Source organism: Arachis hypogaea, chromosome 20 (assembly GCF_003086295.3).
Source record: "Arachis hypogaea cultivar Tifrunner chromosome 20, arahy.Tifrunner.gnm2.J5K5, whole genome shotgun sequence".
Classification (NCBI taxonomy): Eukaryota; Viridiplantae; Streptophyta; class Magnoliopsida; order Fabales; family Fabaceae; genus Arachis; species Arachis hypogaea.
This window is the reverse complement of record NC_092055.1, coordinates 497,157-521,268: the sequence shown is the minus strand read 5'-3', so window position 1 is coordinate 521,268 and position 24,112 is coordinate 497,157. Positions and strand designations below refer to the sequence as shown.

General features: G+C 36.9%; 3 protein-coding genes across 22 annotated transcripts; 2 read left to right on the top strand and 1 right to left on the bottom strand.

The window, feature by feature from the left end:
* Positions 1 to 330: 330 nt before the first annotated feature.
* Positions 331 to 7,808, top strand: LOC112782580 (uncharacterized). Its single transcript, XM_025825033.3, has 15 exons — positions 331 to 664; positions 755 to 838; positions 942 to 1,013; positions 1,157 to 1,228; positions 1,315 to 1,551; positions 1,970 to 2,080; positions 2,170 to 2,274; positions 4,717 to 4,842; positions 4,928 to 4,996; positions 5,354 to 5,460; positions 5,848 to 5,931; positions 6,040 to 6,127; positions 6,629 to 6,748; positions 6,922 to 7,106; positions 7,222 to 7,808. Exons 1-15 carry the CDS (start codon positions 551 to 553, stop codon positions 7,511 to 7,513), a joined length of 1,866 nt encoding a protein of 621 aa, XP_025680818.1. The 5' UTR covers positions 331 to 550; the 3' UTR covers positions 7,514 to 7,808.
* Positions 7,809 to 10,146: 2,338 nt separating this feature from the next.
* LOC112784657 (uncharacterized) lies at positions 10,147 to 23,787 on the bottom strand. Of its 20 annotated transcripts, none has more exons than XM_072230043.1 (7): positions 23,067 to 23,783; positions 22,737 to 22,931; positions 22,495 to 22,652; positions 15,728 to 15,890; positions 14,567 to 14,994; positions 10,811 to 13,219; positions 10,147 to 10,562 (listed from the first exon to the last, which is right to left on the bottom strand). In XM_072230043.1, the coding sequence occupies exons 6-7, from the start codon at positions 13,068 to 13,070 to the stop codon at positions 10,510 to 10,512; spliced, it is 2,313 nt and encodes a 770-aa protein (XP_072086144.1). In that variant the 5' UTR covers positions 13,071 to 13,219; positions 14,567 to 14,994; positions 15,728 to 15,890; positions 22,495 to 22,652; positions 22,737 to 22,931; positions 23,067 to 23,783; the 3' UTR covers positions 10,147 to 10,509. The 20 variants fall into 20 exon arrangements, with proteins under 20 accessions (XP_072086144.1, XP_072086146.1, XP_029152370.1 ...); XM_072230045.1 differs by having other exon boundaries at positions 14,567 to 15,641; positions 23,067 to 23,637; XM_029296537.2 differs by having other exon boundaries at positions 10,811 to 13,243; positions 23,067 to 23,637.
* On the top strand, positions 19,949 to 23,449 carry LOC114926062 (uncharacterized). Its single transcript, XM_029296275.1, has one exon. The coding sequence runs from the start codon at positions 19,949 to 19,951 to the stop codon at positions 23,447 to 23,449; it is 3,501 nt and encodes a 1,166-aa protein (XP_029152108.1).
* Positions 23,788 to 24,112: the final 325 nt, after the last annotated feature.

Genomic DNA, 24,112 nt, shown 5'->3' with positions numbered 1-24,112 from the left:
ACATTTAGCGTAAAGTATGTAGGAGAGATGTTTAATTATCGAAAATAGGGATTCGAACTCTAACTTCTGAGTATGAAAAACTATGTTATTTGAATTATAATTTGTTAGGGCAAAAAAAATAGTTACATCCTTATCTTTGACTAATTTATATATTTTGCAAAGTTTGATGGGTTGATTTATATATTTTAAAAATTGAAGGGCTACAAATTCATAAAGCGAAAAAAGATACGTGGTTTATATATTTTAGGGGGGGTTTATTTATTTTTTATTATTTTATTATAAAATGATTTTTTTTTATTAAACTACAGTCGAACCGGTTGTCAATAAATCAGTAAATCAGTAATTAAAACCGTTTGATGACCGGTTTGATTATTAGAACCCTGATATAAAGTATGAATTGCTCTGCCTCAAAACCCTCTTTCCTGTTGCCTCTTCTTAGCCGCCATTCCCTTCTCTTTAACGAAGAGGTAGCAGCTGCAGCAGCACTTCTTTACTCTCTCCAAACGACAACAACGAACTCCGTTTTGTTTGGATCGCGTTTTGCGTTTTAATGGGAAGGGTTAGTGGAACCGAGAAGCAAGAGTTTACTGAGATGGAGGACCCTGAATTCACTGATTCTCAGCTAATTTGTCATGTTAGAGATGCACTTTTAGCAGTCACTTTGGTACGTAGAGCAAAATATAATTCTAGATTTTTTTTTTAGATTTTTATTATTTTTCTGATAATTAAAATGGTGGATTTTACTCACTCTTAGGGTGACAGAGAGAATTATGATGAGCTTGTTGGTTATTTGCACCGGAAAGAGAGTCTTAATCCCGATCAGATTGCTCTACTTGAGGTGAGTTCTTAAATTAGAGCACGTGAAAATTGTGACTTAATTAAAAATGTTATATATGTTTGCTAATACATAGTGCTGATATTTGATATGATGTTGGTTACAGACAACTTTGAAGGCCCTCTCTGGAACAGTCTCATGTATAGATTCTGTTCATCACGAATCTCTTCTTTCTGCAGTAAGTTTTTTTTCACATTGGACTTGTTGCTTGTGTTTATGTTTATGTTTATGTTGTGCTTGAAGTGTTGAACTTGTTAATGTTGGAAGGAAATGGACAATTTATAAAGATATAGTTGTTCTCACTGAAGTTGTTTTTGCCAGGTTTATAGAATGAGCCTGTGGAATTATGGAACTTCTATTATGGATGCACTGGTTGAGCTGATTGTATCCTTGGTACGTGTTTCTTTTCTGTTTTTTCCCCTTTTATCTTTGTTATTAAGCTTGGTTGACCTTTCTTTTCTTTTTTACCCTATTTGAAGGCTGCTTCGAATGGGAAATATATCGATTGGTCTTTGGAGATGCTTGTGAATAACTTCACTCCACCTAATCACCTCATGGATAGTCTGAAGCAGGAGAGTGGAATTGAAAAGAAGAATAAAGTTCTGTCTCGTGTGCATGCTGCTTTTGAAGCCATAGCTGTTTTGGTGCCTCTTGCCCCTTTGCGACTCTCTCCAATAGTTGTCCAGAGGATGCCCTTAACCTACAGTAAGGGACCGGTGAGTTCAATCTTCACTTCCATCGGAAGTGCTTAAGTAACCGCTTTATGCTAGTTGTTGCTCCATTTTGTGAATTTGTTGTTGTATGTGATGGACTGTCAACTTGGTTGACGGCAATTAACATCCATCTAAGCTTCATTTCCCCACCTTGTTGTATCCCAAATTTATTCATGTTTACAATGTGGAGGCATTATTTATTCTTGCACTCTAAACCATCTCCGGTTGCTCCAGTAATCATTTACATGCTTTTGTTGTATGCATTTTGATGCCAAAACAATATGAGGAAACCAATATGTTAATTTGAGGAGCATTTCCAATTTTCAGATGTCTTTTATGTAGCTTTTCAACATATGTAAGAACTAGTTCGACAATTGCAGTATTTTGTCAAAGCTTAATTTACTTCTTTTGATACTTGTAGGAGATTCTCATGTACGTGGAGAACATGTTAAAGTTGGAAAGTGGTGCAATTGGAGAAATTATTGGTGTTACGATGCTGCCTGCTATTGTAGATAGGTTGATAGAACTCGATGTATGTTGGTTAAGCCGCCCTTTATGTTTTGGTTCAAAGAAAAGTGATGGCAGTTGACCATTAAATTAATCCCTTTTGATCTATTTCAGGTCGAAATTGGATGGGATGGCCTCTTGCAGGAAGATGCCAAAGGCATATTTGAAATGGAATTAGAGGATGCCGAATTTGCGGATGCGGATGGGGATGATAATCTGGTATGGTCCAATATTTTTAATTTAGGGTTCATCTTGATGTCTCCTTCTTTTTAATGGCATTTTGAAAATTAAGATGATGCTCCTCTTAATTGGTCAGATAAAAAAAAAATGAAATTAAAATTTCAGCAGGGGAATCTCTTATTCTGTTTAACATGCCTTGTCTATGATATAGTGTGTTTTTGTGTTATCTAGTGAAGTTTTGTTAATTTATGTTCCATCTCTTATGCTTTGTGAAATGAAAAGATTGAACGAGGTTGTTATTATTGCTTAATAGTTCCATAGTCATCCATAGTTCATGCTGCTGAAATGGTGCTTGCTAGAGTAATGTGGAGCTGTGAAAGAGTTTCCTTTTTGCAAATTCACTGTCTGAAGTTTGATATTTCACCTCCCTCTTTTTATTGGTTTTATATGCATGTCATGGAACACGAACAATGATCTGCCTGTCAATTTAATTGGCTACATATTCTTTTGATTAGTTCAATCATTGCACTATTAGATGACCTGAAACACAATCACCCACCGAATCTTGTCGACTTCAATACATCTGTTAGCAATTCCTTAGCAAGAGATGTAAGATGGATGTTGATGGGAATCAGGAACATTGAAGTTTATCTGAAATGCAAGTTGTGGTCAATCTGACATAGGTTGATATTTCAACGGTGATTTTGTCAGAGCATGCCTGTATGTATGTTTATAAGGCTGTGGAAGCAGCCATTAGCCCTACCAAACTATGAAGGGCCTTATTCTGGTGTTTGCCTGTTTCAGGCTAACATGCCAAGCTGATTATATTCAGGCTTGGCTTAATCAGGCTGTGGGTGAGGTTAGGTGGCTTTGTGAAGTGGCAAAACTTCATATGGTGAACTCAGGTACTCTAACTCTTTGTATATCATATACCAAGCTGGGATCGAGTTGTCCATGATGAGTAATTTTTTAACCATACTAGATATGTCCTATACATGTCTCAATTGCAATATTTTGAGCTGTCAATATGGAAGACTGAAGCTTGTTTTGATCATCATGATATTTTGTAGATTTTTGAGATACGAGTAAACATGTTCTGCTTTCGTTTTTTTTGTGAATCTATACCAGTGTCTTTTTTCCTCCCGTATTTGGGAGCGGGGAGATAAATAGTCCGTAACTGGATGCAATGTTGCGTAGAATGGATTCAAACTACTGAACTTCTACTACACCCAATATTCAAAGTATAACACAACTCTTAAAGCACAAAGGGATGTATTACTACTATCTTTAGGCAAGAGGCACCAATACTGTCTGCTTGCTTAAGAAAGGTGTTGATATTGTTTAAAGAAAAATAGAGCCTTGTAAATATTGGCAGTTGTATTCATTTGTCGTACAATTTGACTATTTATGCTCGTCCATTTATATTTAAGGGGTAAATTAGTAGTTTGCAATGGGGAACAATGACAATAGGCAGTGTATATGAGTCATGCATGTTAAGAGCTGCATGACGTGGTATACACTAATTGTTGCTGGAAATAGCAGTGTTGTGATAGAAAATGCAAGGGAAAGTCAAATTGAATAAAAGAAAAAATCCATCTTTTGGGATGTAATTATCTTGGCAAAAGGCCAAAAATGAGTAGGACCAGAAAGCAAAAAAGGAAGGACTTGGAAGCAAACCTGGTATAATTTTTTCTGCCAAATCTAACGGCAAAAGTGAATCTAGATACATTATGGTAAAACTAACTGAGAATCTGCTGAAATGTGTACATAATAGAACTTGGAATTCAGAAAGTGATTAGAATGATTGTTTATATAAGAAAGAGACCAAGAATGCAGCTCGGCCATAGAGTTATCTCTAATCTCTTCTTCCATAAACTACATTGACATTACATATTGCTGGATTCCCAAGAAGGGAAGTCATTGTGCAGTAAACTTGTAGTGGACAGGTGTTAATGCTAAATAAGCAGTATACAATTCACAATCACATTTCCTTATACAATTTAGAAGAGTTATAATATGATAGTAATTAGAGTTTGGCCAGTTCATCATTTTTCCTTTAGCAGTGATCATTTGAGCTCTCCCTTTATAGTACTTTTAAAGTTCATTAACCTAAGATCATGGATGAAACTCCTTTCCTGTCATGGGCTCATGGCAAAGCCTTGCGCATGCATCAGATTTGAATCTTTGTTCTGCAGTCAGCTTACTGTTAATTTTTCAGCCAACTTCTATGCAAATTAGTTGCAAGGTTTTGAAAGATGAATGTAGTTAGGTTCTATTAGGCTATTAGCTCATCTATGAGCAATATATTTCCAACTTTTATTCATTATGTAATTCTTCCAATTTACTACGTATGTTAGTTGCCAGTCTATATATCATCTTATTAACACAAATATGTGTTCTAGATTTTGTCTTCACTTGTGTGTTTCACAATATCATATATCTTATGTGCTATCTCATGGTTGTTTTTTTATTTTATTACAGCCTGCTGCAGAATATTTAAATAGGAAAAGTTTGGAGGGAAACACAATTGCTGAGAAATTAGATAGCTTGATTGAGCTGGCTTTTTTGCATCTTGAGTCCTGTCAAAGCAGTGGCCGTTTGTCTGAGGTATTTTTCAGACATTGCATATATTTGCTTTGATTAATTTGTACTATATACTTAACTTCTAGATGTTCATTAAATTCTTAATTAGGTATTTAATGTTCTAGTGAGATCATTTCAAAGGACTATTTTGAATGCCTACAAGTCAAAATTCACCCAGGTACTCTCTCTCTCTCTCTCTAAAGTTGGTACTGTTTTGTGAAATACATTATCAATGCCTTTATTTTGTTGCAGTTTGTAGTGTTCTATGCATGTGCACTTGATCCTGAAGATTGTGGGGAGAAGTTCGCCATGGTTCTTACAGAGATGTTTCTTAGCAATGTTAATCCCCCCAATATACTTAACTTCTAGATGTTCATTAAATTCTTAATTAGGTATTTAATGTTCTAGTGAGATCATTTCAAAGGACTATTTTGAATGCCTACAAGTCAAAATTCACCCAGGTACTCTCTCTCTCTCTCTCTAAAGTTGGTACTGTTTTGTGAAATACATTATCAATGCCTTTATTTTGTTGCAGTTTGTAGTGTTCTATGCATGTGCACTTGATCCTGAAGATTGTGGGGAGAAGTTCGCCATGGTTCTTACAGAGATGTTTCTTAGCAATGTTAATCCCCCCAATACTAGGTAAAATTGATTTTACGTTGTGGTGGAAACTTGAAAATTAAAAGTTCAGGTGGCTGTCAGCACCAATTGATGATTTAAATATTTTGCCCCCATTCATTGTGAAGTGTCGTAATTGATGTTAGTGTGGTCATATGTATTTTTTTATTTTTGATTGATATTTTTTTTACTGTAAATTATTTAATGCTTATCAAATGGGGCCCCTTAGCAGCTTATTATAGAATTTAATTATTTAATCGAACTTAAATGATTTAGTGTGCTTCTCCTATTTATTGAATTATTTGTTTTGTTTTAACATCATTTTTGTGGAAGATGTAATGTGGTGCATATGATGCTGAGCATTGTATAGACTTCACGTATGACATTACTAGTTGTTTTCATTTATCGCAGGATGAGTGCTGTTGCTTATCTTGCTAGTTATTTGTCGCGTGCAAAGTTTGTTTCAGCGGCATTAGTTGCTAGCATCTTACAAAGGTTTGGGAACATTTAGTTTCCTTACATGGCCTAATTACTTTTTCTGTCTTATCATATAAAATAGGAAATGGTACTAACTGATATGATTATCTTCCCATGAGGTTTCAGATTGGTAGATTGGTGTCTTAACTATTGCAAGTCACATGATTCTGTTATGAACCCGCGAGCACATCAAGTTTTTTATTCTGGTTGTCAGGTATGTCGATTAGCATTTGACATTCTATTCTTGCATATGGTGAGGGAAGGGCTATAAACCTGATGACTTGTCATTAATTGGACAAGTAATGCAACAGGATTGACGTTATAACATTCTAAAGATTCTCTTAAAACACACATATAATTAATCTCTAGAAATATTTATAAGAAAATTCTTAATTTAGTAATTAAGAGGATGCTTGGCAGAAGTTGATAGGAAGATAAATCATTTTTCAATGCCATTGTTTGAAAGCTTCCAGTTATTGCTTCCTCTGATATGTGCTTTTGAGCCCTCAATCCTCTTCTGTTTCATTGGCTGTTTATTGTAAGCAATTGGTTTGGTTTGGTTACCTTGCAAATTATTTTAACCTGGTTAGAAAACTTATTTCTATGAACTGCAAAATCATTTCATGTTGATGGTATCATGTTTATTATTTTTACTTTCAAGTTTTTTGGTAGATTATTTGGATTTTAGTGTTCATAAGCTTGTTTTCGTGAGCAGGCTCTCATGTATTTGCTGTGTTTTCGAATGAGATCTCTGATGGATGCTCCAAGGCTCAAAATGCAACTTCTAAATATGCCCATGGAGCCAATCTTGCAACATAAATTGAATCCTTTGAAGGTAATGAACTTCTCAAAAGCTATCATGGTTTATAGAGAGCATAAAATGCTAAGATTTTATGGATAGCGATATAGTCGCTGAAGACTGGACTGATTTTGGTTAACTATTCTTATTTGCTCCAACCTTGATTATTCTATCTAAGATGTATAATTAAGCTTACATTTCTCCAACAGGTTTGTCTACCTACTGTAGTAGTGGAATTCCTAAGACAAGCAAAGGCTGCTAAGCTCTTCATGACATCGGAATCATTTGCCTTCGATGATATGCTCGAATCTGATCTTTCGAGGGCATTTGGCGGGATAGATAGACTCGACATGTTTTTTCCTTTTGATCCTTGTTTACTGAAGAAAAGTGAAAGGTTTGTAATCTAGTTTTATGAAGGAAAAAATCGTTAGATTTGTCCAGACTTTTTTCTTAGTTTAGTTGTTGGTGTTGCTTCTGCCTTCCACTCTAAATTTCATTGCTGTCTACAGTTACATAAGGCCACATTTTGCACGCTGGTCAAAGATCAAATGTGATGGCGCCGACGATGGCGAATTCAGTGAAAGTGGCAGCGATGCATCTGATGACGAATTTGCCGACATGAATGAGAATGATATGATTGAAGATGACATGACAGTGAGTGTACAAGCAGGTTTGGATTTCAACCCCGACTTGAATAGAATGTCTATCACGCCCAAGAACAAGTCTTTGTTACATTTTCAACAGCAAAATGCAAGAATGCCCGCAAGAATCAGACCATCCACTAGTCCGGAGTCTTTGTAATGATATTCTTGTGTCGAAAAACATGTCAATTTTGCATGTTTTGGTGTGGTAGGATTAGGAAGTCTATGTTGGTGTTCTTTATAGTGAAGAAAACAGGGGGGAGCATTGTGCAGTGTTTTGGGGTATTTTGCCCCCATATTCGGGCAATTTATGTGTAGTTTTTAACTTAATGTTCATTTTGTGCTGCCTATTGAAGAAAATGAGTAGAGGAGTCAACCATTTTTAAGATTCCGTTCCTCGTCACTATCTTGTAATTGTAATGTTTTAAAGATCATATCAACCATTTTAACCTCCACATCTTACGAATCACTCCCACAATTTGTTGCTTCTTTTTGCGATGATTCAAGAATATTTTTAGCTTTTACCTTGTCAGCTTTTGCTCTATCTTTGATTGATTTAATAATCAACAGCTTTGGAATTGTTATTTTTGCCATTGGGCTTCTTGTCTTGTGCTCTACTTTTCTAACCATAGTTAAACCAATCGTCTGCAAAGATTTCATATCACAAAACCAACTAAATTAAACACTAATTTTAGATAATACTATTTTCATTTTCTTTCGTTTATTTATAACTACTTGTGTTCAGATGAGCTATGTTCACAAAAAATTAGTAATTCTGTTTAAGGTAATTACTTCTGTTTATAACTCCTCCACTGTCGTGATCCTTCTCTGTCTAAGGTAATTCTGTTTGCAACTATGTATGAATAGGGGTTTTGTAATATGAATATAATTTGGATGTAATTCTGTTTGCAACTATGTATGAATAGGGGTTTTGTAATATGAATATAATTTGGATGTGCTAAATCCTAATTTTCACTACTTTATTGATTTCAGGTTTGAAATATTAGTGTAATTTGGATGTGTAATGATATAATTTTAGATGTGTTTATTTTATTCATGTTAATATTGGATGTGTTTGTGTTTCTGCTATGCTATTTCTAATTTTTCAGAAATTATATATGAGAGTATTATTGTTCTTGCAATTGTTCATTAGTTTAGAAATTTTGGATGTTTCAAATACATAGTGAAAAAACTCAACTAATAATGAAATAAGGTATTACATTTTATTTCTCTTCTGAATTTTGAATGTGTCTTGTTCACTCAATTTTAGATATGTTTTCAGTGAAAACTTTATATTTAACCTTATAATGCAGAGATGTGTTGATAGAGAAAGAATTTGAGAGAAATCCGTACATGTGGTGTGATAGTGGTGCACTAGAGGAGAGAAAAAATAAAAAATAAATAATTTTTTTGAATAGTCGATACTTGTGAAAGTGGGTATTTAAATTAATTAAATAATAATGAATCCTTAAAAATAAGAAACATAATTAATTAAAGAATTAAAATAATATATTATTAAATTTAAAAGTTAACCAAAAATTAAATTTTAAAAGACAAGTAGTATTTTTTTAATACTATTGATGAATAATAATGAAGATACAAATATATTCCTTTGATATATATATCATTCTAGTTGAAATTCCTTAAGTTATTGATCTCTAAATAGTAAATACATTCTTGTCTAATTTTATCAATTGAACATTTCTATATCATTCTATTTTAAACTAATTACTCAAATATCACCTTTTTAAAACAATTATAATTAATCATAATGAAAAATAAAATAAAAATCAATTATCACCTTAATAAAAAAAGTGATATTTAAGTTAAAAAAATAACATCTTAATAGTAAATATTGAAAAAGATGTCACATTAATAAAAAAGTCAGAAACCAGTAACTAAATATGCATCGAAATTACTAGGAAAGTGATACGATTCTAGAAGATAAAATAAATGGGTTAATTTTTTTTATGGAAATAAAATTTTTGAAGTGTTCATTACCGAATCAGTTAAAAACTTAAAATTTGTTACCATATATATGGGAATGTATATAGTAAATGGAGGAATTTTATGAGGGTAATAACAAGAATATAATATATTATAATTTATAGATATACAAAGAGATCGAGATAAAATTAAAAATGATTAACTAACTTAAATTGATCAAATGATCAATTTAATTATTTGTTTAAATAAATATTAAATTTAAATATTATTTTATATATACAATAATTTATCAGCTAACAGGTAAATTCTTAAATAAAATTTAAATTGTAACAAATTAATTTTAAATTTATTAGACTTAAAAATCCTATAAAAAAAGTTAAAAATAATTAAACGCCGATAGCATAATTATTTTAAAATATCACAATTTCTCATTCGAGCATACATATAAAATAGTGACATCAAATGGGATTAATGCAAATATCTATGGCCGCATGCAAGTAATAGATGTATGGATTTATATATGAAAAATGTTATCACTATCAAAATTTATTATTTTTAATTATTATTTAGTCATTAATTTAATTTTTTTTTGGTTTATTTTTTTAATTTAATAATTTAATAATATATTTTATTTTATATTTTTAAATATTAATAGTTAACTAATGACAAAAATAATAATTTTTAAAAGTTCTCTAATATTTTTTTTATATATTGTATTTCAAATTAAAAAAAAAAAGATTTTTGCATTAGAATACCGGTTAAAATATAACCATTCATCTTTATCTATTTACCAATTTAAACTTTTAACATACACGATTTAAGTGCAAAATAAGTGCGTCCAACTTATTTACTAGACCAGAAACATTTTCCACTTTTTTTTTATTTGGTGTCTATAACATACAAATACATACCTGTATTGATGACAAAAGATAAAGTTTGAATCGGAAAATAAAGTAAAATAATAAATACACATACAATCATACCCTCAACTAGACCATACATATATATCTAGAAAATATAAATATATATAAAGGTCTTATAATGCCTCCTGGCTCCATCAAGAAACAAACGCAAAACGATACACAAAATCTAGAAAAAAACAATCTATATATATTAAGGTCTTATAATGGCTCCATCAAGTAATAAACACGCAAAACGTAACACAAATAATGTTCCAGAAACATAGAAATGCTGCTCATCAAGTGGTAGCTAACTCGAAGCAATAGAGCTACCTCGAACTCTAAGCAACGGCGTCTCATCATCTGAAAAATAGGGAAATGATACAAAGGAGTGAGATAAGAATTTTCATCAGTAGGAAATGGAATTTTGCAGAACGGTTTTACCGTGGAACCGAACCGACCAGATGACCGGTTTCCGGTTAACCCGGTTGAATCGGCCAGTCCGATTCGATTTTCAGAACAATGGGCTTTTCACGCCCGAGAATGAAGAAAATATATAAAAAAAAAGAAAAAGAGAAATCTAACACAAGTCATAAGATTTGGAATCTTACCTTGGCTTTCATCTTCAAAAGATTGCCATTCAGTATCGTCTATCTCTGTTTCTTGATTGCCATTCAGTAAAGCACAGAATATCTTAACGAGACTTTCACAATTTGGGATAAAGGACTCGACCATTGATAATTCTAGTTCTTCGTCATTAGCATAGGTGTTGTTGTCAAGAAACATGTTTTCACCGAATGAAAATAGCATCTTCTTCACTGAAGCTTGAGTCGCATTCTCATTATGCTGCTTCAGAAAGCCCAGCAACTCAGCCTGCTTGTCCCAGTATTGGTTACGGCACCTTTGAATTTTCCACGCTTGATCTTTGACCCAATCATCCTCCTCAGTTAATTCAAATCTAAAGTCGTAGGCCTTCTTTAATATGTAATTAACATTAGCCATGATAGACACACCACGCAATTCATAATCATACGCACTATTGAAGGTGGCTTCTAAAGAGGCCTCATACTCCTTCACATTCCAATATATATAGTTTGTAATCCAAGACCGTCCCCTAAAAACTCTAACTTTGTCACTGTGATATGCTTTGAGGATTGGTTCAATGTTGTCCCTATTCTCAAAAGCAGTACCCAGGCGGTGCATTACTTTCATGGTAATTGGATGAACTTCACAAGAAGTAGACTTGTCAATTTGGGGAGGGAAATCATCATCCCGGAAATAGTGATCCCTGATTTTTGTCCCTATTGTTCTTGGGAGGTCGAATACTTCAGCGGTCATGGATGGATTATTAGGAAAGAGTGACTGGAACTCTGGAACAATTAGGTCACGCACTGTTGTGAAAACCAGCGTTATTTCAGGAGAATTCATCAGTGTAGGCATATCATCTTGGACAAAACTCAAAATATCTTGTTTGACATGACAGCAAAAGTGCATAAAACACCGTTCGGAGATGGGAGAGGATTCGCCAAAGATTTCTTCACACATCACTCTTTCGTTGGGAATTAGTATCTTGAATGCTATGTTGCAGTGTTTAATCCACTTCTTGATCACACTCACTGTAGCCTCCTTGTCCGGTTCCAACTTGGATTTGCACATCAACAAGAACTGTATCCGACTGGATTTGTACTTCGTCTCCAACCATTCCTCCACTCCTTCATCGTTGGCTGTTATACCAGTCACTATTGTGCGAAGAGCCTCAACTGCCTGCTTAATCGTATCCTTGATAAAGTTGGTGTCTTCCATTATTGGCTTTGGAATCTCCTCGGTATAACCATTGATGTACGTACTCAAACCACTCCGTAATTTCCCAGCAAGTTCTTGATCCTTCTCATTAAGAGCACCAATGATGCGATCTTGAGTCGGGCTTAGAAGCGAGGAATCCGTTCTAGTATCTGGGAAGAGGGGGGTAGTGTTGCTGTCAATTGGATCGTGATGTACATCTCTGCCGGCGTGATCTTCTGGTAGGCTTAGAGGCGAGGAATCCCTTGTAGTATCTCCCGAGAGGGAGGCAGTGTTGCTGTCAATTCCTCCGCCGGCATGATCTTCCTCTGGGTTTAGAGACGAGGAATCTGTTCTAGTATACCGGCGGCTAAGGGTGGAGTTGCTGATGCGGCTTGGAGTCTGTTGGAAATCCGCTGCACTAATTGGGATGCCCCTTTCAGATGGTTCTTTACACGATTGGAAAATGAGGAGCAAGAAACTGAACAGAGCTCCTAAGAAACCATAATACCATTTTATTTTGGTGAGCTCCACCACAAGAAGTTCCACAAAGAAGTCCATAAGTTCTTTAACAAATTCGTAGTTAGTCTGAATTGACAGAGCCAACGCCATCAGAGCAAATCCAAAAAGCGATACGCTACCATATGCTAACTTACTTTTTGGTGTCTTATTGTGGTGTTCTTGTTCTCGTTCTTCTCCTTGACTAGAAAAGAAGGTGTAGACATAGATCAGCAACAGGGCCCCGAATACACCACATGCTTTGATTTGACTACGATAGGGTGAATCATTCACTCTTCGCCGGTTGGGTGAATCGTTCACTCTTCGCGATTTCCAACGATGAAGGACAAATGGCAAAACAACCACAGGAACACAGACAATAACGAACACAATGATTTTCCACAGTACTTGTTTTGAGCCTCCCATTAGATGCTTCAAGTTGGAACTTGCAGGAAAAAATGCGATTCCAATAATAGCTCCAAAACCATACAATATCCACCAGCTATCGTGGTTCTTCATCGGCACCCCATTGCGAACCAATGTTTCCAATGAATTGGGTCTATTGCCGTCGCGGGTGGCGTTATGAGTTGACATAGAGCGAGCTGTGTGTGAAGCTTGATAGTGACAAAGTGATATTCTAAGCGGAAAGCTCTTCAATTTGGGTCGATATGTTCCAAGGTATAATATTACCTTGATTCTACCATATGGCTCTTCTTCAATAACATCCCAAAAGCTTTGGTCTTCTGAAAGCCACAGAATAATAGTTTCTGTAAGTCTCATCCATGAAAAAAAAATTCAGCATGAGTAAATTAAACATCCAACCTCATAAAAAAGAAACTCCAAAACATTAAAAAAAAAAAAAAAAAACACAAAATATCCAACACACTTTTATTCAATCCTGAAAAATTAACGACACGAAGAACATAAAACTTGAAACAGCACTGCAAAGAGGAGATTACCATGTTGGATATAAATTATAAATAAACATCCTAAAATATAACTCAACCCATTTTTTGTCTCATGACAACACTGTCATTCAAACAACATAATCATTGAATACAATGCAAAGCTACTTATTCATTGAGATCTCACATTATACAAACAACTTTCATGACTTAAGTTTGCACATTTTCAACAAACAATTGTAACCAGTGTTATTTTTTCTTTTACAATGATATGTACAAATCACATATAGTACAAAACTACAAACTAACTGGAAATAGATATGAGCTTAGATGCATGATTATATAGTGTAGAGAGGTGAGTTTTTGTCTCTGTTGTTAACATGAGATTATACAATGCTCCCCCTATGAATTTGTCTCTAAGAAACATTATAATATTCATGAATTCGCAAAATGTTTACTCTAGGAACCAGAGAGCATACATACTGGACTAGGCAAGCAATGCTTAACTACATTGAATAAATTTGCATGGCCTTGACATGACTTCGACTAATAACACATATACAAATATGCATTGAAAAAGTACAAAATTTCAATAAACATTACTAAACAGAGGCAAGAAAGAACAATCATCATTCAGCAACAAACATTACAAATAGCAACAAGTAATCACACTGTTACCAAATTCAAAAAGAATGAAAACCAGATAACCCCAATCATAAACACCATTACCAAATTAAATAAAAAATCAACCAAAAATCACCTTGCAAATCAAAAACTCAATCTCTTGAACTCAATAATTACATCAATTATCCAACTAAATAATTGCATCACAGTTATCATAAACTGATTTCAAAGCCTAGAAGCAGAGTGAAATTAAAAACATGAAGCATATAATAAATCAAAAGATCACCAATTGCAAATTTTTTAATAAGAACAGAAGTTAAGAACAATGAAAAATGAAAAAAGATTCAACAGTGCAAATTTAAAATTTAAAAGTTATCAATTTAAAATTTATCATCAAATACAATCAGTGAGCAAAGCCAATCAACCAAGCACTGACTGAGTATTCTGTTCTGATTCTGTGACTGAGAAGCAACAAATTCAAGTTACAGCAACATGCAAAAATACAGGGAGGAGAAAAATCTGAAAAAGAGAGAACAGGGAAGCGATGGTGCAGGGACTCACCAACGGTCGACAGCGAGTTGGCGACCAACCCACGGAAGGCGACGAAGCAAGAGACACCCCCACGAGTTGCTTCTGCCGCCGGTGACGAGACAGACGAACCACGAGATGCCAGTGACTGAGACGAGACTCGAGTGAGACTGGGAGGCAGAATCGAGCAGAGACAACCACGGACGACGAGCAGCAACCAACACGCACAGCTCGAGCACTCACTGGCGGAGGGAGGCGCGAGCAGCCGAGCACAGAGGAGAACGGCGAGATGCGAGCACCCGACGTGGAGGATCCGGCGAGAGGCCCAAGAGCACGAAGACGGAAGTTCTTGAGTGCAACAGACGGCGGCAGCAGTCTCTCACTCCGACAGACGGGGACAACTATTGGTGGAGGCTAGGGTTTGCTTTCATTGGGGGAGGCTAGGGCAATTTGCTCTTTGCCTGAAGGAAGGAGTTGAAGAAGGGGGGAATGGGGGATAACGCGTGCAACTTAAAAGTAGTATTTTTAGCAGATTTGTATAAGATTAGATTGAAGAAACAAATACCTGTGTTGTAGTATTTATAAAGTAGTCATATATAATTTAATCATTTTTTAGAGATGATTTCTGTAGATGATGAAACTTTCTTACAGAGGGAGAGATTATCCCTTGTGTTCAAGTTCATCATCTCAGAGAAATTCCCTTTTACCTCTAATCACATTTTTGGCAACAACATACACTTCTTGCTTTTGGAGGCCAGAACCCAAAAGATCATGTTCAAGAATCACAAAACAGAAATCAGAATAACAAACTTACATGGAAAGTCAAACCACCAGCCACAAAAAATTCAGAATCACAAAAATTTTAACAAAAACTTCTAATCAAATATTCAACAATAAAAACTCGAATCCAAACACAGAGGACTCAGCATCCAAAGTTAGAAAATCCAAAAACAGAATAAATAAACAAAGAATTTATACTCAGCAATCAGCACCCAAATTAAATTCAGAATTATATCACCAACAACCCCCAACTCAGAACACAAAATTAACAACCACTGTTAAAATCAACTATCAACCCCAACTCATAATTCCATCAACAAAATTAACTCTGCAAAAAAATTTCAACAGAATCATTCAAAACAAACCATTATTTCAGAAAATCAGCAACATCATAAATTGAAGTAGCACGCTTACCGGCAACGAGGGAGGAAGGGAAGTGACGGCTAGGAGGAAAGAAATTCTGCTCAGACAGAAAGAGAAGGAGAGAGAGGGCTCGAGGACAACGACCACAGAGATTGCAACGCCAGCAGCTCCAAGCGGATCTTTGAGAGGCGACGACGGCAAGGAGAAGCAATGTCTGCAACGACGACGAGACACGGTTAGGGGTGTTCATGGTTTGGTTAATCCAAAAACCAAACCAGTTTTTTGGTTAACCAAAAATATAGCATTGGTTAATTAACCAAATTGGTTTTACATGATGAAACCGGTTATTAACCGGTTAGTGAATTTCAAAATCGGTTTTTAACCGGTTATTAAAATAAAAACCGGTTTTTAAAAAAATAATCGGTTTTTATATAAAAAACCAGTTTTATTTTGTACCAAAAAACCGGTTTTTGTACTAAAAAATTAGTTTTTATACCATAAAATTGGTTTTTACATGTAAAAATAGATTTTTACACAAAAATTAATATTTTTACACAAAAAACCGGTTTTTGTCCAAAAACCGGTTTTTATACTAAAAAATTGGTTTTTATACCATAAAATTGGTTTTTACATGTAAAAATAGATTTTTACACAAAAATTAATATTTTTACATACAAAAACCCAAAATTTTAAACCTTTTTTTAATTGAATATTTTTAATCTAATTTTTTTCTAAATGATACGAGTAACATTTGTAAATAATGAAGTCCCTTCCATTGCTTTCGTTCCTTTTTCTTTCTTATCTCTTTTCAATATTTTCTATAAATAATTTTTTCTCTTTCTCTCTCTCTCCCCTCTTCTCTTTCTTTTCTCTCTCTCTCTCTCTCTCCCATTTTTCTCTCTCCTCCTCTCTTTCTCTTCTCTCTCCCCCTCCTCTCTATCTATCTCTCTCTCTCCCCAAGGAAAAAGAGAGGAGAAAGTAGAGAGATATGGGAGAGAGAGAAGGAGAGGAGAGGAGAGGAGAGAGAGAGAGAGGAGGGGAGAGAGAGGAGGAGAGATAGAAAAAGGGGAGAGATGATTAGAGAGAGAAAGGGGAGGAGAGAGAGAACGGAGGGGGAGATAGAGGACAAGGAAAGAGAGAGAGAGAGAGAGAGAGAGAGAGAGGAAGTGAGAGAGCGGAGAGAAGGAGAGAGAGATAGAGAGAGAAGGAGATAAAGAGAGAGGGAGAGAAGGATAGAGTGACAAGGGAGAGAGAAAGAAAGACGAGGTGGAGAGAGAGAGAGAGAGAGAGGGAGGGGAGAGAGAGAGGAGGAAGAGGGGAGAGAGAGAGAAAAAAAGAGAGGAAGATAGGGAAAGAGAGAGATAGGGGAGAGAGAGGAGAGAAAGAGGGAAAAAGGAAAGAGAGAGAGAGAGAGAAGGAAAGGAGAGAGGAGATAAAGAGAAAAATGAGTTAGAGAGAGAAGGGAGAGAGAGGGGGGAAGGAAAGGGGAGAGAGAGGGAAAAGGAAGAGAAATAGGGAGAAAAGAAGAGAGAGAAGGGGATAGAGAATAGAGAGAGAGAGAGGGGATAGGGAGAGAGAAAAGGAGAGGAGGAGAAAGAGAAAAATGAGAGAGAGAGAGAGAGAGAGAAAGAAGGGAGGGAGAGAGAGAGAGAGAAAGAGAGAGTAAGGGGGAGAGGGAGGGAGAGAGAAAGGGAGAGAGAGAGAGAGAGAGTGAGAAAGAGTATGTAATTTGGTTTTGAAATTAGGTTTTGATTTTAATTTGGTTTTGGTTTTGGTTAACCGGTTAAAAACCGGTTTTTTAATTTGGTTTTGGTTAACCAATTCTAAAAAATATGGATATGGTTTTTAAATTGTTTCATTAAACTGGTTAACCAAAATGTGGTTATGATTTTTTAACCGATTAACCACATTTTGGTTTTTTTATGAACACCCCTAGACATGGTGCGGAGCAAAGAGGCAGCAACGGAAAGATTGACGGGAAGCAGAGAAGAGGTGACAAGCAGAAACGATGAGGAGCAGGGCGAGGAGGGCAGAAGCACCAACGACCCACGATGAGGGTGGATAGCGGTGATGGTGGCGGCTGCTCTTCGTTGGGGTTGGAGGAAGATTGGAAGGAAATTAGGGTTGAGGTGTGGAGAGGTGAGGGACTGAACAAAAGGGGCTGGGGGCTCTGTGGGTACTGATTAGGATTTAGGGCTTTAATCTTAGGCGTTTTTTTTTTTTTTTTAAAGAGCCAAAACGACAGCGTTTAGTTTTTTAACTTTCAAACCAAAAACCGTTAAAAACCGAACGGTTCTCCCGGTTCACCGGTTAACCACCGGTTCGACCGGTTTTTTCACTGGTTTTTTGTCAGACGATTTTTGACCTTACCCGGACCGATTAAATGACCAGTTCCCGGTTAATCCAATTGAACCGGCCGGTCCGGTTCGATTTTCAGAACCATGGATTTCAGACACCCGTATCTAAATTGTTCTGACCTATTCAGATGAGGCCTCATGGACTGGATATTCCCTATTGGATCGACTTGTCAGGCTCAATTCTGGATTTAGCTTGTAAACCAAGAGAAAAGTGGACTGGGCCAACGTTCTACGGGCTAAGTATAAACACCAACCATTCATCAAATTTTTTGATGGCCAAGGAAAAAAAGAAAAAGAAACTATAGGCCAGGAATTAAAAAGGCTTATGGTAGCAAGGAAGTGGGACAAACAGGAGTGTGTAGCCAGAACAGAGGAAAAAGAAAAACAAGAACTTCTGAAGGGGGAAACAAAGGAGAATGCTACTGGAAGACTATCCAAAGAAGATCAGAAGGCGAAACATAAAGGAGAGTGCCAAAAAGCAAAGCCAGGGGAGAATATCTATTATGTTGAGTTGGCAAGTGACGAAGATGAAGAAAAAGAAATGGAAGCACAGACAGATTGGGAAATGCGACTTGCAAAGAAATTTGGAACTGAATCTGAATTTGAAGAGGAAACGAGAAACAAAACAGATCCCAATGCTAACTTATAGAGAGAGCCAGGAGGAGCAAGAAGATAGAGAACCCAAGAAAACCAAGAACAGCATCAACTCTAATGGTTCAGGGGAGTATCAGTTAGCTAGGCTAGTTACTGGTCAGATTATTGGAATGCAAACGGCTGAGGAGGCGAGCCTTATCAAGCCCCAACCTCAGCCATGAGTATCATCAGTTGGAATTGTCGGGGAATAGCGGCTGCCCCAACAATTTCTGAGTTGTATAACCTTTGTAAAAAAGTAAAGCCGCTTATAGTTTTTTTAATGGAAACCAGGGCCAGTCAAGAAAGAATGAGTAGGATTAGAAGAAGGCTGAATTTTGACAAGTTTTTTTGTGTAGAACCCCGGGGCTTGTCCGGTGGGCTATGTTTGCTATGGAAATCCAATATTAATATTGATGTTTATGAGTGGTGTGATAATTATATTAAAGCAAGTATTAATATTAATAATGTTATGAAATGGCAGGGTGTTTTCGTGTATGGCAACCCAGTTTTCCAAAAGCGAAGGAAACTCTGGCGGGAACTTACGGTAAGTAATAGAAACAGGGAAGAACCTCAAGCTGTTTTGGGGGATTTCAATGATATCCTAAGTCAAGACGAAAAGGTAGGCCTTCATCCTCAACCAAAAATTTATTTGGATTCCTTTAGAAAATTTGTAGATGATAATAGTTTAATAGATATAGACCTTAAAGGAAGTAGGTTCACATGGTACAGCAACCCAAGAAATAACTTTGTCACTAGAGAAAGACTAGATAGGGTATTAGTGAATTGGAAATGGCTGAATTTACATCAGAATGTGGTTCTAAAAGCTGCTCCGGCCATAAGTTCAGATCATTATGCCTTAATTTTGGAAACACAGCCGAAAGTTCGGATAAAAAAAGAATTCAGGTTTGAGGCCTTTTGGATAGAGCATGAGGAGTGCAAAGAGGTTATTAGGAGGAGTTGGCAGCAGGATGATGGAAATAGAAACTGTTGGAATCAATTCATAAGAAAAAGGGGTAGATGCATAAGGGAATTGACGGAGTGGAGCAGAAGAAAGTTTAAAAGAGCAGACAAGGAAATAGAAAAAAAGAAGAATGAGCTAATTCAAATACAAAAGGGCGATATGACAGACAGAGATCAAAAAAGAGAGAAAGAACTGAAGAATCAGATAAATGATCTTTGGAAGCAAGAAGAAAAATACTGGGGGCAAACATCAAGGTTGAAATAGATTAAATGGGGAGACAAAAACACAGCCTTCTTTCATGCAACAACCATACAGAGAAGAATGCGAAATAGAATTGACAAACTGAAAGATGAGGCTAGACATTGGATACAGGGAGAAGCAGACATTATGAGATTAGTAGAAACACATTTTGCCAAGCTGTTCACCTCAGAAGGGGATAGGAACATGGAAGACTGCTTAAAACATATACCTATGAGAGTCACGAGTAAGATGAATGATGACTTAATGGCAAAGATCAAAGATGAGGAAATTAAGGAAGCAGTCTTTGGCATGGGAAGCTTAAAAGCCCCGGGGCCTGATGGGTTAAATGGACTCTTCTTCCAACAGCATTGGGATATTCTGAATAAAGAAGTGTGTGGCGTGGTGAGGCAGATTTTTGAAGAAGGAAGCTTACCAGAGGACTTAGGAGAAACAACTGTGGTTTTAATTCCAAAAGTGAAGCAACCGGAGAGTCTGAATCAACTCAGACCCATCAGCTGCTGTAACTTCATATACAAGATTGTAACAAGGGTCTTGGTCGGACGATTGAGGAAAGTGCTTGATGTTGTCATATCTCCGGTCCAGAGCGCTTTTATAAAAGGAAGGCTCATACAGGACAATATAATAGTAGTGCAGGAAGTGTTTCACAAATTAAACAGAAAAGGAAATCAAGGAAGTAATGATATAGCCATCAAATTGGATATGAATAAGGCCTATGACAGATTGGAATGGAATTTTTTGCAAAGGGTCATGGAAAAGTTCGGTTTTAGTAGAGAATGGGTGAAGCTGATGATGAGTTGTGTTAAGAGTGCCACTTATAGATTTAAAATTAATGGAAAATTGTCGGCCAAGATCCACCCTCAAAGGGGACTAAGACAGGGAGATCCTCTATCGCCTTATCTCTTTATCTTAGCAGCGGAAAGTTTTACTATTCTCATGGAAAGGGCTTTGATGGACAACCTGATTTCAGGAATAAAATTAGCTCCAACTGCACCAGTTATAACCCATTTGCTATTCGCTGATGACTGTATCATTTTTGCAGGTGCGCAAGAAGAGGAAATTTATCAATTAATTCAGATCATAAACAAGTATACAGAGGCATCAGGACAGAGAATAAATACAGAGAAATCCGGACTGATCTTTGGAAGCCAGGTTTCGATTCAGAGGAGAGTAAATATTGAAGAGATCACCGGAATGGCGTCGTGGGAAGAGCCAGGAAAATACTTAGGATTACCAGCTACATGGGGGAGATCCAAGAACAAGGCGCTAGAATGGATTCAGGAGAAGATACTAGACAAAATGCAAGGATGGAAGGAGAAACTTTTAAATCAAGCGGGAAAGGAAGTTTTGATAAAGGCTGTTATTCAGGCGATTCCGGTCTATGCCATGAACGTTATCAAATTCCCCAAGTCTTTTTGCAGGAAGATTGAATCAATAATTGCGAAATTCTGGTGGACTAATAACGGTAAGGAAAGAAGCATTCACTGGAAGAGCTGGAAAAAGATGACCAGAAGCAAATTAAACGGAGGCCTAGGATTTAAAGATTTTGAAAGCCAAAACATAGCACTCTTGGCCAAGCAAGCTTGGAGACTGGTAAAGGAGGAGGATGCAATATGGGCTCGGATCCTAAAGGCCATATACTATCCAAATTGTAGCCTATGGGAAGCGGGAAGAGGAGGCAACGCATCATGGATTTGGAGGAGTATGTTGGAGGGTAGAGATTTTCTCAGAAGGAAAGGAAGGTGGAGTGTAGGAAGTGGAGAAGGGATACATATCTGGGATGATAATTGGGTGGTAGGAATAGACAAGTTGAGGAGAGTCGGAGAAAGTCAACATAGAAGAGTGAGCGAGCTAGTAAGAGAGGGCGAGGGCTGGGATTTAGACAAAATTCGGGAAATTTTTCATGCAAATGAGATTGAGCGGATAACAAGAACGCCCATTAGTTTGATTAACAAAAAGGATCATTTTGTTTGGCCGTATAGGAATGACGGACAGTATTCAGTCAAATCAGGATATCAGGCAGCGAAGGAGGAGAAGGATACAAAGGAATTCACAATGCTAGGCAAGGCTTCAACAAGTCAGAATTCGAAGGAGATATGGGAGAGGATTTGGAGATTACCGGTACCGGAGAAGGTTAAAATGTTTCTATGGAAAGCAGTGCATGGAATTCTGCCAGTGAACGCGAATTTATATCAGCGCAAAAGTGCTCTCACTCCCAAGTGCAGCATATGTCATGAACAAGATGAAACAATAGAACATGTGTTGCTATTATGCCCGTGGACAAGAGCGGTATGGTTTGGATCTAGTATTCAAATCGTGCCTACGGCTTATGATGTCAAATCTTTTGAAGAATGGTTGATAAACACAATTGACAAAATTAAAAAACTGGCAGGAAGTGAACAAGACAAAGTTTTGTGCAAACTAGGATGTGTCTGTTGGTGCATTTGGAAAACCAGGAACCAGCACATATTTCAGCAAACAAAACTCAATCCACATAATACAATTATCCATTCAGAACAGATTGCAGCAGAATATCATAATACAACGAAAGACCTCAACAAAGATAATAGAGCTATGGCAGATAGGAATGGAGAGAATCGGAGAATTACCTGGAGGCCTCCAGCCCGCAACAAGATGAAAGTAAATATAGACGCGGCTTTTCAAAGGGAGACAGGAATCGCAACAACAGCAGCAGTGTTCAGGGACTGGCAAGGTAAAATCATAACCGGAGCTTCATCAAAATTCAAATCAACATCAGCTTTAGCAGCTGAAGCACAAGCATACAGAGAAGCTCTTATTCTCACAAAAAATTTACAGATAAGGAACTGCATAATTGAATCAGATTGTTTACCTCTGGTTCAAGCGATCAAGGCAAGAACGCCCTTAGCTGAAGCAGATGCAATCATCAGGGACATTCTACAACTGCTGGAAGAGGCGCCGGATGTGGGAGCTACTTGGACTCCACGAGAAGGCAACACCCTGGCTCACCAACTGGCAGCAATGGCAGCAGTAAATCAACTACAGAGGCAGTGGACAGTTACTCCACCTGTGCAGATCAGAAATATTATCAGAACGGAAGCAGGATTCGCAATTCTTCAGAACAACCAACGCAATCGAATTCAAGACAATCAGGTTTCAATTTCTACCAATCTTCAAGGAAATCAAAGAGACGAAGGATTACCTGGACGGGTGGAAACGGAAACCTGGAACAGCCATGCAACTCAGGGGGATCGGCGGCTTCAGCACCCGGTTTCAATTCGGCAGACAAAACCCACCAGTAGAGACACTTTCAACATCAGAAATAGCCCAATCGAAGGGGACGAAGCCACATCTCATAGTGGGCAGATGCTCTCTCGGCAAAAGGGTAGCAATGGTCACAACGCGGCGGTGAATGGAGCAGATTTAGGACGTTGTCAAGAGCAGCAAGGGGAGCTTCGGCGAGGGAGAGAATACGCGCCGATTGAAGATGGCACACACACGGTGAACGGCGGACGAACTGAAGCTGAAGACACAAATCCGGATGGCCCGCAGCAGCATCTGAATCTTCACATGGAGGTTCGGTGACGTTGGCGGAGCAACGAAGCATTCATCGGAAGGGAGAAGAGGAGGGCGTGGTTGGTTAGGTCGGGCATGGGGGTTGGTGAGCTGAGCAGATTTGGGTTGGTTTCTGGGTTTGGGCGAGTTCGGGTTCTGGTTCTAGGCCGGGTTTAGCTTCTGGCCCATGGCCATGTTCAAAAAAAAAAAAAAAAAAACATCTCCCATGGAAGACTCCAAATTTAATCCCACTTGTTATAAAAGTGAATACACGTATATAAATTATAAAGTATCATAAAAAGCATAAATGGGATCTAGAGTACCTTTTTCCCCCCTAGCAGGAGGGGCAAAAGCTTTGTCCCTTAGTTGATCCCACACGCTTAATTATTAAGTTTATAAACAAATAAAAAATAAAAAAATACAACGCTGTAATAAATACACTTAGTCCAAGCAATTGCAGCATCATCAATACCTCTACCAATCATGTTCATTTCTGATGCTTGAAGATTATATTAAAAAGATCATGACAGCATTATAAATCATTTGGTAGGGATTGTAAGTTCCATCAACATATTGCACGAAACTCCTCATTCAAATATCATAGGACAAAGCTAATTACTTAAGGAGTAAATATTTGCACTAGTCCTATGAACGAAGAAAAAGAAAAATATTTGCACTAGTTCTTTTATTCTT

Coding starts and splice junctions, on each gene's coding strand:
- LOC114926062 (XM_029296275.1), top strand. CDS start 19,949: ATGCGAAATAGAATTGACAAACTGAAAGATGAGGCTAGACATTGGATA.
- LOC112782580 (XM_025825033.3), top strand. CDS start 551: ATGGGAAGGGTTAGTGGAACCGAGAAGCAAGAGTTTACTGAGATGGAG. Junction 1,229..1,314: donor TTGAGCTGATTGTATCCTTG/GTACGTGTTTCT, acceptor CCCTATTTGAAG/GCTGCTTCGAATGGGAAATA. Junction 7,107..7,221: donor TTACTGAAGAAAAGTGAAAG/GTTTGTAATCTA, acceptor TGCTGTCTACAG/TTACATAAGGCCACATTTTG.
- LOC112784657 (XM_072230042.1), bottom strand. CDS start 13,070: ATGTCAACTCATAACGCCACCCGCGACGGCAATAGACCCAATTCATTG. Junction 10,563..10,810: donor TTTTGAAGATGAAAGCCAAG/GTAAGATTCCAA, acceptor CCTATTTTTCAG/ATGATGAGACGCCGTTGCTT.